The sequence below is a fragment of the Labrus mixtus genome, chromosome 7 (assembly GCF_963584025.1).
Source record: "Labrus mixtus chromosome 7, fLabMix1.1, whole genome shotgun sequence".
NCBI lineage: Eukaryota > Metazoa > Chordata > Actinopteri > Labriformes > Labridae > Labrus > Labrus mixtus.
In genome coordinates, this window is record NC_083618.1 from 26228811 (window position 1) to 26242929 (window position 14119).

The 14119-nt window shown below is 38.9% G+C and overlaps 1 protein-coding gene across 1 annotated transcript in view; it reads left to right on the top strand.

Moving 5' to 3' along the window:
* cdk18 (cyclin dependent kinase 18) overlaps window positions 1-14110 on the top strand; it is a 46282-nt gene extending 32172 nt beyond the window's left edge. The window contains exons 9-16 of the mRNA XM_061041411.1: window positions 430-553; window positions 1169-1289; window positions 3851-3948; window positions 4068-4173; window positions 5391-5433; window positions 5539-5629; window positions 6728-6805; window positions 8455-14110. Coding sequence (XP_060897394.1) covers window positions 430-553; window positions 1169-1289; window positions 3851-3948; window positions 4068-4173; window positions 5391-5433; window positions 5539-5629; window positions 6728-6805; window positions 8455-8486 — 693 coding nt within the window. The 3' untranslated portion in view covers window positions 8487-14110. The remainder of the gene's footprint in view (window positions 1-429; window positions 554-1168; window positions 1290-3850; window positions 3949-4067; window positions 4174-5390; window positions 5434-5538; window positions 5630-6727; window positions 6806-8454) is intronic.
* The last annotated feature ends 9 nt before the right edge of the window (window positions 14111-14119 follow it).

A 14119-nucleotide genomic window follows, 5' to 3' on the forward strand; every position in this document is an offset into this window, starting at 1 on the left:
GTTTAGACATAGTAGGATGAGTCCTTGTGATTGTAACACACATGATACACACACTCAAACACACTCTGCAGATTGTACTTTGACACTTTACACTGCACACTTATGTATCCTTCACATTTTTCTACTATTTTTCAATTTTTAATCTTAATATTTCTGCATTTTAATGTATTTTACTCTAATGTGTGAGTCTTTTTATTGCATGACCTTGGGGAAAAGTCGTTTCACCGCACATCTGTATGAGAATGTGACAAATTAAAAATCTTGAATTTTGATTTTATACACACTTTCAGAACGGCACTGTGTTTATAATGCCATTTTTGTTTTACCTTTTCATCCTTTGATAAGTTGTTTTTTACTCTATCTTTTAACCCGTTGTCCATGATAATCCTGTAAACACATTTTTACAAATGTTTTTTTGTTCTCCAACAGATCTTCATGTTCCAGTTGATGCGAGGCCTTTCTTACTGTCACAAGAGGAAAATCCTGCACAGAGACCTTAAGCCTCAGAACCTGCTCATCAACGACAAGGGGGAGCTAAAACTGGCTGACTTTGGTATGAAAAACATCACACTTACATGCAGAACGTACATACATCAACATGCAAATGTGTTCATAAAGACACCGACACTTAGGGATGAGATAGCATGTTTGCTGCTACTGTTGCTTTCCAATTATATTTTACTGCCATTTGGAGATCTTCTCTGCTGATTACTTTAACACCCTTATTTCCTGTATCCTAGCAACTGTGCCCCTCTGTCTGACTTTTCTCAGTTTTTTATGCTGAAGTGGGTAAATATGCCCGACGGTATTCCCTGACTATTTTTGAACTGCTTCCACGTGACCTAGACACAGGTACTGAATTAATGAGAGGACTATTCCAACCTTGTCCTTCAATGGCACGTTATGATAACAGTATTTTCATGTGAGGGTCGAGAAACTGGAGGTGTTACTGATCACATGTACAAGTGTCTGAATCCCTTACAAGGTATATGTGAGACTTAATGCATCGTATTGTTTCATTATCCTGTGGAGACACAAATCTTACAGAGGTGGTACAAAAACAAAAAAAAAGATTGAATATTTCAACACGATGAAAGCTTGAAGAAGGGCCTCTCCAAAGACGTTACAGACCCTCATTGTTGAACTCTGATCTTGCTGCGTTGTCCAGGTCTAGCGAGGGCCAAATCCGTCCCCACTAAGACTTACTCCAATGAGGTGGTAACTCTATGGTATCGGCCACCTGATGTGCTGCTGGGCTCAACAGAATACTCCACACCCATTGACATGTGGTGAGTTATACAATATCGATTTGTCCGTATTGGTACATGCTCTGCATTGCCACAATGATCATCTGCTTATTATGAATTACCAGGCCTACTACACATCAAAATGTCCAAATTGTCTCGATATGTGGATCATGCTCATGCTCCCCTGGTTTTTGTACTGCACCTGCGTAAACTGTGCTATCATTCATTCATACTGAACAGCATGCATGCCCATGCATAGGTGCTTTACAGTTAGTGTGAGTCATTCAGTGTGTTGAGTTACTTCGAGGCGGACATCAGGTAGGTGCTCAGACAGATACTGTTCATACTGACATTGATGTGCTTTAGATAGATAGATAGATAGATAGATAGATAGATAGATAGATAGATAGATAGATAGATAGATAGATACTTTATTGATCCCGAGGGAAATTCAAAGCATCCAGTAGCAGGTTACAAAGACGTACATGACATGAAACATTTGTTACAAATTAAACCACAAAGCCGACGCCCCCCCTCCCATACATATATATATTAACCCGAAAAAAAGATTTAAAGAATACCCCTAGATGAAGCAAACTTAAACCTGTACAATTAAAAAATAGACTCATACAAGAAATGTACATAACCCGTGCAGGGATAAAAAATATATGTGGGGCATATACTATTGGGCAAGTGAAGATGTCAGTCAGGGGGTTAGGAAAGAGTTCTTCCAGACCATGTGAGTAGAATTAAATATAAGCTTTAAAAGACGTATAATATATCATAAAATAAAATAATTCAATAAAAAGGCCAGAGTGAGCAGAAAAAAATATGTATAAGAAATATATAGATATATACAAAGGCCACAATATATATACTACTTTTGTAAGTATGCTGTAAGAAGCTGCTCCTCAGTACCTGAGGGCAGCAGGGAAAACAGGCTTTTGTGTAGGTGCGTTGAGTCGTTGATGGCCCTCAGGGCTCAGGCTCACACGCACACCAAACTCTCCAGTGCCTCTCGGATCATGCTGGTGTAGCTGCCGTACCAGGTGCTAAAGCAGCCTGTCAGGAAGTTATCTACGCCCCAGTAGATCCTGCCTCAGGCCACATTTCAATCGGCGCCTAAGGCCATACAGTCTCCTTGGGCCATTTTACCAACCACAGTGGTTTGGCTGGCCAATATCAGGTTCTTGGGAGTTTTCAATCCTGGATAATCCTGGATATTTTCATGTGTCCTCTATAGCTCCACTGCTGTCCTGTCCTGGCACCATTGTTCCAGGGTGCTCACCTCCTCTATGTAGGCCGTGTTGTTGTTCACTCTCACCACCTTACCAAGTGGTCTGTGGGGAAGTCCAGAGTCCAGTCACACAGTCTTGTGTCCAGTCCCAGATCCCGGAGTTATTGAATCGAATTGGTTTGTTTTGAGACATAATTTTGAATTTCCCATAAAATAGGGTTGCAAAGTTGTTTTTCTAGGCAAACAGTGTGTCTATTTAAATACTTGCAAAAATCAGCTTGTTTTAAATTTCAGCTCAAGCCCTCTAACCTGATTGAAATTCCCACAGGCCTTCTGGAGACTCTAAACCTAGATGAAGATAAATGATTTTCCTTTTTCTTTTACTGGGGTTGTCTTAAAGGTCACATATTATCCTCCTTCTAACAAGTTTAAATACCATTCAGAGCTCCAAGTACTGTGACATTTCTTGCTAAAAATCCACTCTGATCCTAGAATTTGATCATGCCTATAAACCCCCTATATCTAAAGCTTTAAATTCAAATGAGCTGTGTGTGACCATGACCACACCCCTTCTCTGGATGGGTTTTGGTGGCTTGGTCTCTTTTGCACCATCATGCGAAATTGTAGTAAGGTGATAAGGCAGACTCAAAGGGCAAGACAAACACCTAGCTGTGGGAGTGTCACTCACCCGGGGGAGGGGGGTTATTTCCCTTTGTGACGTCACAAAAAATCTTCAAATGGCAAAAGATGGAGAGGACTTTTCTCATAATGTGGAGATCTGTAGATCAGTCTAGGGACACAAATTATTCTAAAAGAAAAAAACATGTATAATAATATATATCACATAATATGTGACCTGTCTCTAAACTGACTGCACAAACAGACGAGCAGAGCTGTTTAGGAACCCCAACACACTGCAGCCCTGGAGCTGAGCTTTTCTGTTTACACAGCAATTAGATAAATGTCTAACAGCCTGAGGATGGTCCTGGACTTGAATGAATCATGAATATCAATTCAGCTCTCCCAGGTTAATTGTAGAGATGAGTCACCATAGCCATACAATGGAGCGTAATTCATCTGCATGCGCTTTCCCTATGTGTGTTTTTGCTCATTATCAGTTTGCCATGGTGAGAACACCCGCTTAGCCGTGCTAAACCTCCGAGGAATGAATGTGGTGCAGCATTCTTTTATAAGCTCACCTAGCTACACGTCCTCTCATCAAAAGAGGGCTGCACTGTGCCCACTCACAACACAAGTGTTTGCACTTATGATCTTTGAAATGTGTGCTTTTGTTGAGCTCACCGGGAGTTCTGTCATGTTGGATAAACCTTTAGTCTTTGCACATCTCCATCTTCTCTTCTTTTAGGGGCGTGGGCTGTATCCTGTATGAGATGGCTACAGGTCGTCCCATGTTTCCTGGAGCCACAGTGAAGGAGGAGCTACACTTAATTTTTAGACTCATGGGTAATTTGGCTTCACGATATCCTGCAAGCTGGAAAAATACTAAAATCAAGTAAAACACGCAGTTAAAACAAGGTGTGTGACCGCAGACATCCACATGTCTCTGTTTCTTTGTTTTCCAGGAACGCCAACAGAGGAGAGTTGGCCGGGTATCAGCAACAATGAGGAGTTTAAGACTTATCTCTTTCCACAATACAAACCTCAAGGACTCCTCAACCATGTGCCCAGGTAACACTAATACAGTCATATGTCTGTTCATGTGTGTGTGTGTGTGTGTGTGTGGGGGGGGGGGGGGTCCACATGTCAGATTTTTTGTAGAACAGTCAAGGTAGAAGGACAGATTAGACATATTCTGTGAACCACAACCATTCCACTGTTAAGGAGGGGGAAAAAAAGATAGCTTACATTTGAAACGGCCAACAACAAACAAACAAATTAAAGTCCAAAATAATTGTCGCTAGTTTGAGACTTGACATTTTGTTTTTTTTAAATAACCATTGAGATCATTATTTTACTTTATAAAGATCAAAACCAGACCTTCCTGCATATGACAGAAGTTGTATTTTCCTTTTTCACTCTTGACCTCTGAAAGGCTCAGGTTTTTATATTATAATACTCTTAAAAACGTGGTTCTACTTTTTTCTTTTTACCATGATAATTAATCTCAGAAGCTTCGTGCTGAATGTTGATGTAACTAACAGACAAAGGTGATTAGGACTGGTGTGGCTGAGGCTTCATTGTCCACTGTCTCATTCTCATCTCTTTGTCTTGTGTCATCTTTAGTAAACCAGTGCTTTGAACAAACGCTAATAAACTGGTGTTTAGATATTATCCATGTACCATCAATAATACAGTATTATCCATGCTCATCATCTTAGTTTCTTGTGAGGATGCATGTAAAAATATACATGTAAAGCACAAACTGCATTATTTGTACTTTACTGCTGGCATGAGCTCAGTTTGCCTCGGTAGAAAACTTAACAGGCCTTGACACAAACTCCAACAGTTAAGAAATGGGATTATAAGATTATGTTGCTAAAACTAACTAAATGATTATTTATGCCAAAAAGGATTTCACAACAGATCCTGTCGACCTTCACAGCCGGACTGTTGGATTATTCTTTAAGGTTTATTTTTGGGCTTTTCATGCCTTAATTTGGGAGGTAGGACAGAGCCGGAAATCAGGGAGGGAGAGGGAGAGGGTGAGGGAACAACATGTGGGAGAGGGGCCGTATTCGAACCTGTGCCACCAGCGCCCTCTGTTGGAAGTTATACGCCGCTAGGTTTACTTGTATGTGATAGATATTTCTTAGGGAAATCCAGAAACAAGCTTATTTGTCTCAGGATACTGAGAAGAAGAAGTCAAGTTCATATCTCAAAAAATATATAATTCTTTCCTGAATCATGAGAACAAAAAACTGAACTTCTCTCTTCGCCTCTGTCAGGTTGGACTTGGACGGGATTGACCTGCTGTCTGCTCTGCTGCTGGTATGAGATAAAAGTCAAATGACACTTACTCACTTGGATATAAGACAGAACTGAACTGTGACTCCAGCGATGATCTAATCAGCTGCGTTTGTCTCCTGATTTCAGTACGACACCCGGGGAAGAACCACTTCTGAAGCCGCTCTACAACACCCCTACTTCCTGAGTCTGGGGAATAATATACAGAATTTGGCAGACAGTAAGACACACATACACACACACACACACACACACACACACACACACACACACACACACACACACACACACACACACACACATGCTGTGAACACAACTTTAGATTCACACCATTAGTAGCTCTTAAATTAAATTATGTGTTTTTGGTTAATTCACTCATTCTGACAAGAGAAATTGCACAAAAAGTACCAATGCTAGCAAAGCAATCTTTCAAGTCTTTTAGGGGTTTTAAAGGTCCTCTTGAGCTGCATGTCACCTTTTAGTTCAACGGTGTGTTTTCACCCATTACAACACTTTCTGTCCACTTTGCAGTGAAAGTCCCGATATAACTTCTTACATTACAGATGGCTGGTTGATCAACTTAAGAATAGCAGAAAGCCCTACCAGTGAGCCATCACGCCATCATTAGTATTACTTGTATGAAATATTACGTTGATGTGCAACAGTATAACGAGGTCTAATTGGTGTTTTGAGGCTTGCTAAAAAACGAGAAACTAAAGCTTTACAGTACCTCTATTTTAGGTCTGCATGTTCTGCAATGACTCAGCTAAGTTTTAACTGACTGCAGAAACCAGTCTATACCTTTTTTTTTTTTTAAGTTTCTAATATATACTGTCATTAAGTGAAACATTTACAAGGAGCAGGTTTTTGTAGCGGAATAGAAACACGACAGGCTAAGCTAGACCCTGACGTGAATCTGAAGGGTCTTGTCATGCTGTTTGTAATTGGTCAATTAGATCACGACTGTGTAATACCTTCAGATGAACTGAATCTTTTTCTTGTTAACTGGTGGTCCAGTTGACCTTGTAGATTTAAGAAAGTTATTCTTGAACCTATTAGTATTCATTACCTGAAGACCAGTTCTGATATAACTGCTTAAATTAACAAATCTTTTGTTTCAAACTTCATATTGACAACCACATTTATGCTTCTGTCTTTGAAGTGTGCATGTCGAGCTATAACCTCAGGTCTGTAATTACCATTTGAAAGTACAGGTGCAGTGGACATGTCAGTTTATCCTGAGTTCCTGAGTCATTCTCTCTCTCTCTCTCTCTCTCTCTCTCTCTCTCTCTCTCTCTCTCTCTCCTTTTTGTTTTAGCTGCGTCAGTGTTTTCTCTCAGAGAGTTGCAGCTCCAGAAAGACCCCGGCCACCGCAGCTCAGTGTTTCAGCCTTTAAGTAAGTATCCTGTCGGTATGACTTTTCTATTTGCTTTGTTGTTCATTTAATTTCATGGACATGCACAGCTATTATAGTTCTGCAACTGACCATAATTTGTGTTTATCTTAAAACCTGTTCATGAGAATGTGGTATACCAAAAGCAACTCCTTTGTATATCCTGTGCATTTACATTACTTTTCCATTTACTCTCATGCTCTATATGTTTCAATAAAACATTCTCTGAAATATTAAAAAAAATGAAAGGAAATTATGCTCCTCATTAATACTAACCAGAGGGATCCTCTTATGCTTTAAATTTCCCGAACTGTCAGACACCATTGGAATTAAATTTAGCTGTGTTTTGTTCCTGACTACAGAATCCAAAAAGTGTTAGCAAATCTAATTAGTTCAGCTCTACAATAGACAGCACGCTGATTTACTCTTTAAAAAGATATGTCATAGATTTTCTAGAGGAAAATAAAATAAAAATGAACAAAGTGCTGTCCACTCATTAAACAGTTTACTGTCATCCTTATATATACTTTAATCAGCTCCAAATATACTTAACAAGTGTCAGTGTGACTAGTGAGGCTAATAAAAAGCTTAAGGACACATTCAGCTTCATAACTCTTTTCTCACAGTATTCATTAGTGTCATCCAGCTGAAGAGTTAGGGGAAAGTTTTGAGTCACTCTGCTGTAAAAATGTACTGTATCACCTGTTTCTAATGACTCATATTTAATGAGGACATATTATCCCCCTTTTCTACCTTTTAAAAAAATCGTGGTCTAAATGAAACATCTGTGCTGTGCTTTGATCAAAATATAACGTGAATCAGGCACCAGAGGAGGTTTGTGACCCTGTATAAACCAGCTCTCTCAGAACGCTTCGTTTTGGTGCGTGTGTCTCTTTTGGTTGGGCGGTTTGTCACCAACCAAATTTCGTTGTATCGCATACAATGACAATAAAGTGTCTTATCTTATCTTATCTTTAAATGCAAGATAAGCATTTAAAGATAAGATCTAGGCTGGAGGTGGAGTCCATGGGTGGAGATATCAGGGGAAGGGATTTCTTTTACCAGAATCCCACTGTGATGTCACAAGTTGAGCCAATTTGAAACGGAGCATTTTTCTCTGTGTTGTAAGACTTATACAGACCACAAACAAAGGACTGGATGGGTTTATTTCACATTCTGTGGGTCGGTGGTCACTCAGATAACCCAAATATATGTTCAAAAACACTGTAAAAGTGATGAAGATTTTTCATAATGTGTCCCCTTTACGATAAGATAAGTCAAGATGTACTTTATTTTCCGCAGGGGGAAATGTGCCTTGGAATAAAAGATATGAGCATAAACAAAGAATTCTGTAGGTTCTGTCGGGAGGTCTGGCAGCTCCACTTCAGGAACAAGAGCAAGTATTCTGGTCTGAGCCGGTTCTGAGAAAAATTAAATTGTGAAACTAAGAAAGATGTTGAGATGTTTCCTATTGAAAAAAGAGGAGTCAACTTGCACATCTGAAGGACTTTTTTCAAAAGAAATGATTCTCATGTTGAAGGTTAACGAGTAGATTTGGCGAGCCGAGAGTGTTTGGCGTTTTCACAAACCAGGGCTGTTCACCCGACAATCGTAAACTTATTATTCTTCCGCCTTCATTTGTGTGTTCTCAGGAGGAAAGAACCGAAGACAAAGCATCTTCTAGAGCTCACAGAGGAGGAGGAAGAGAGAGAGAGACACAGAGAGAAGAAGAGGAGCTGCGTTTTTATGACCACAGCACTCACAAGGCCTACACGCACACACACACACACACACACACACACACACACACACACGTGCATGAACACACAAACTCATGTGCACTCACTCATTTCCAAGCCAGCTGACACACAGGGTTTGTGGAAATAATGTGCACTGCACTTGAAATGACTGAGCTAAGATAGACACTCTCTTTTTACACACACAGACAGTCATTTTCATAAAGGTCCTTCTACTAACTGTTACTGCATAGTTATCAAGGTCCTTATAAGTGATGACATATAGGACTTTAAAAGTGTTTATTATAGCATCATTAAAGAGTTTATGGCTAGATCATATAATTGAATAATCAACCAAAACATATTAAAAAAGCAAGTAGATCATACTTAATGTGTATGTAATTATAAACAATAATAGAAACTAATGTTTTAGTAACATTATTTATTAGTCTATAACGTGTCAATAAGTTGGTAGTAGTGTCTATATTTTACAGTCTAACGATAAACATGTTTTTGATGCTATTCTTAATGCTTATACACTCTCACATATGTCTTACTGTATGCAGTAACATATAATTAGCCATACATAAGACAAAAAAGGACACAACTTGTTTCAAGGACCTCACTCTGAAGTGTTACCCACATTTGCACACATTTGCACAATCAGCAACACTGAACATGCTGCCGTTACTTAGTTGCACACACTTGAGGTTTATACGTTTTCTGCTGACACACACACACACACGACTTAAACCCAAGATAAAATAGACCTCTAGGGAAAAAAAAAAAACACTTCTTGGCTGTGTGACAGAAAAGCCTTTTCATATACACAAGCTTGTACAAAATTCTGTTCAGAGCACACCCAGCTCTCCAGCCAGCCGAGGTAGCTACCACATCTGAAACCATTACACAGGTGTACAGATGTAAAGGTTGAGGTGTCAGTTTAAATCAAAGTGAAGTATTTTTTTTAATTCCCCAAATATAAACCCCTTCATTCCCTTCAAAAAAAAATCATGATAAGACACCAAAAAGGTTTCAAGGTATGCTCATACTTTATCCTTTATACCTGACCCAACTGTTAAGTTACGCTTATTAAAATATATTTTATTTATCAGATTTTATCATTATGATAGACTACAAGTTACAACATTTAAACATAATGTGTCCAAAGATACTAGAACTTGTAGAACACCACAAGCAGTGGCGGAGCAAGACTATTTGGATGGATGACTGAAATGTGACGGATGCAAACCTACACAAATGAAAAGTGTTTATTTACCCACTGATCATACCAACTTTAACAACTAACATCCAAGTCAGACTTTATCTTCACGGGTATCTAATTAACCTTAAAAAGTAAAAAAAAAAAAAAAAAAAACAGTGACAATGTTTAAGTCTTCTAAAGTTAATTCTTTAAGGACTAGAGAAGAACATGTATGTCCAAAGTAACAATTTAAAGTATAAAGAAAAATACATTTACCACACCTAAATGCAAAGAAAGCTCCGAGCAGCTGCTGCAACTCAACACAACAAGTTTATCTACAAGTCACACATCTGTCAAGGCAAACAACTGATGCTACAAGTACTGTAAGGTTTTGGAGATGAGGCTGAAAAAAAGTGGTACTGGATGTTAAGGCCTTGAATGCTAATAGACACTTGCTAAAAAGAACAGCCTTGTGGTTGTGTATCTTTACAAAGAATTGATTTAAACCATCAAATGATTTGTTCCACTGTACACTACCTTAAAAGCGAATTGAGTGGCATTAAAATGTCAGCTCATGCTACATATTAGCTCATGTGTAATGTTGGCTAATAATGGTTTGCTAGTGGAATAATATGTCAGCTTATTGCTTATTAGCTAAATCTAATTTAAATAATTTAAATCTCTGTCACAAGTGTCCTCAAAGTTTTACACACACAAGAAGCAGTTTGGAAATAGTAGCAACATTGATTTACGTTACCTCCGCTCACATGAACACTGAGCCTATCAAACATACTCATGTCCACAGACTTGCCTTGCTACGGTGTTTCAACTCAGTGTGGGGTGTTGTTCCATACAGTGTTAAGAGCTGACTTTCACTCCAGTTTTTGAAGTTGCCTTAGTAAAATGTGCATGATATCTTGGCTTGTTAAGACTCTATATTTGATCTAGTGTAGCCAATGTGTTTGGAGGCATTTGCTTTGTGTGCGTAATAACTCTCAGTATGTGATTTTAATCGTCTCCTATATTGCACAAACCAGAAGTGTCCTCTGAAGCCTGCTCCCTTCCCTTTGTGTCTTATACCTTACGTGGCTCTGATCATAACACAGGATCAAACCAAATCCCCTCGAGCCTTGAGCAGTTAACTTGGGAAGTATGCTCAACAAGTACTTTCTATTGTAGCAAATTACTCTCATTATAGGACTCACCACTTCCGCTTATATTTAGCACAGCTCTAATGCACCTACTGCAGTGTGTGAAAGAACACACTGTAAAACTGACTTACAAACTGTACATATCTGCAGAAATCAAACTTTCAGTTTCATCCAGAAGATGAAATCATGAGCAGACTTTTGGCCTGTGTTGCTAAGATACACTTTTCTCCTCTGTCCGTAATATGTCCCGACTCCCTCTTTATCTCCGACCTCCTTCTCCAGTACAACTGATGGATCCACGTGTAAACCAATGAAAAAGGGTTGAGGCGTCATAATAACTGGTGGGATGTGATTTAAGTTCATGTAGTGCAATATAAAAGAGCTTCCTTAAAGCCGTCATTCTTCCAGTCACTAACATGGTACTGTGCTTTAAGATAAGCAGATGTTTAGAGAAAGAGTTGTAAGGATGCATATACATTCATATGTCCATATAGATAAACGGGGGACTGGTCATTGAATATTTTATTGCATATAATCAGGAGGGTTTGCCTTTGTCATCCAGATCATGCAATATTTAAAAGTCAAAGGCAACTGGACTTCTCATGGCTTTGTTTTATTTTTATTTTTTCCACCTGAGAGGAGTACTTGGTTCTGAGGTGTTCAGTCATTAACAATGAAACAGCATTAATCAGATAACTAAAGCATTCATAAACAGTGGCGTTTTTAAAGTCTGTGGGGGCCCAAGGTAAAAAAATTCACAGGGGGCCCCTAACCATCATTATGTTATCAATAATCTGAACAGGAAAATACAACATGTCAACATTTAGTTTTAGTTCAGGACTAAGGCTATGTTTATCTCGGTAAGATTGCCAAAGAGCAACTTGACAGGTTATAAGATGTTTAATACCGTAAATACTTACTCACATTCTTCAGCTAACAAGTCAACTGTTCCTCTCTTAATTCATGTTAAATTAATAGAACAAATGCAGAATTGTAATGCTAGCAGAAGATAGGTTATTGAAGTGTCTCTTCCCTACAGATAAGGCAAGACATGTGCTTGCTTAAATTTCATTTTTATATTAATGGTAATGTCTGACAGACTCAGAGACACACACAGAGAATTCCTCTTCATTTTACTTTTAAACAAACTTCTTTTTCTGATGAATAATGCATGCCATGCTTAGCAGCACAACACTAGTGAGTGCTGTCAGATGGGGCCGCCTTAGGGAGATTTCCTACTGTCATTGCAAACTTTGCACATTTTGAGACACTGCTGTGGTTTGAAGTTTATCAGCCCTCTGGGGGCCCCCTATACTGGCCTGGGGAGTGGTTGCCTGCGTTGCCTGTCGACAATCAGCGCCTCTGCTCATAAAGATCAGAAAACAGATTAGCCAGAAGAAAACGACACATGGTTAAAAGTTTTATGATACAGACACCATAAAAGTTTCAACTTACAGCTACCAATCTTTTGCTTTTTTTTTTTAAACTTTTTTTTTATTTCCAGCAGCCTTACATGCCCACTACAGCGTTAGTGAGCAATAGAAAGTCTTGACTAGATCAGAGCCTTCAGTCAGCACTGAGGGATTTTTGTTGAAGGGCAACATTTCTAGAAGAAATACTGAAAATCCACAGCAGTTAACTATGATAAAGCACTTCTAGATTCGCTGCTGACCGAGACAGCGGCTGCAGTACTTCTGTAGAACTGGTTCAAATATGAAAAAGTTAAATTACAAAGCTAGATATGATTATGTTTATCTGTGCCTGGAAAATAAAGTATGTTAAATTAAATGGGGGGAATTTAAGGACATTGAATAAAGATGCGTCTTTGAATAACTTTATATCACAATCCTCACAATGCTGATCACTCAATATCAGGAAGAGACAAACATCACATGTCACCGTCACCAACCTATATGTTACCTCGGACGTAGTGACACAAAACTGATGGTTTATGTAAACAAGAAAATAAGCCCTTTGGACATGCATTAATGAATGATGAGATGTCAGAGTAAGGAGGCTGCAGGGGGCTGCAGACGCCCGAGGCAGTTGTTGGTTTGTGCTTTGCTCAAAGGCATATCGATAGAGTCCCATGTCAATCCTTAAGTTGACGCCACTGTTTGTCATCAACTCAACCGAGGACGTTTGGGTATTTCATACCACATGTATAAAATGACCAAATGTCAGTATTTGACAGCCTGGAAAGAGGACAGGTTGTGCTCCGTGGTTTGTCGACGTCTCGTCCTTCCCATCAGATTTGATCATATCATTTTCACAGACGCATTAGGTGTCACCCTAAGGGTAACCATAACATTTATTTTGGCCATTGAAGCTGAAAGCATCATAGCACACACTGACAGCATTTTAGTTTTTTTCTCAAAGGGGTGCTCCTATAAGTTTGAACATTCAGAAATGTGTTTGGAGTAGTTGTAACAGGGTGGAGGACCCATGATCTAAATGATTGGATCCACAGAAGCGGGCAGTTCATCAGGAAAGAGCAAATAAATGACGCATGGAGACTGTTGAGGGATGGCAGGGGAATACAATACCCAGAGTTTGGTCCCCATTAACAGAGCGTATGAGCCCCTAAAGTCACACATGATCCAATCAGAGGGATTTATGTTTGTGTATGGATGAACAGTGCCGGCTAAACACAAGTTGGACGCTGATAGTTTTTCTACCTCTAGCAGAGAGTAAAGCTAATGGAAGAATGATGTTGTGAAATCCAACCCTGTTTTGACCTGAAACAAAGATGAAGGCAACAAGGAGAGAAATTAAATTTCAATCTGCTTGGACCTCAGAAGGAAGAATAAATGTGGATGTTACCCTCCCCCCCCCCCCCCCCCCCCCCCCCCTTCTTTCCCTCAGTGGCACAATTATTACTGTGTGTGTTATAGTTGTGGTAAATTAAGCTATTTTAAATACTGTAATAAAAAAAAAGAAATAATATATGTATTTTAACAAATGTTTCCATTTTTCTCAGTGAGGTTTTATGCCATTCAAAATAGAGCACTGTATTTAAAATAAAGACTGCAGACCATGTCTAAATGTTTTCTATAAGATAAGTTTAGATTTTGTATGAGATGTGATATTTTGTGTGATCTGTCAGAACTGTTATAAAATGAAAAATTGAATGTACTGTGACTGCCAACAAGGCATAAAATTGATTGAATAATCAATTCATTAATGAATAAATAAATTATTGACATTCTGGAACACACTCACCTGG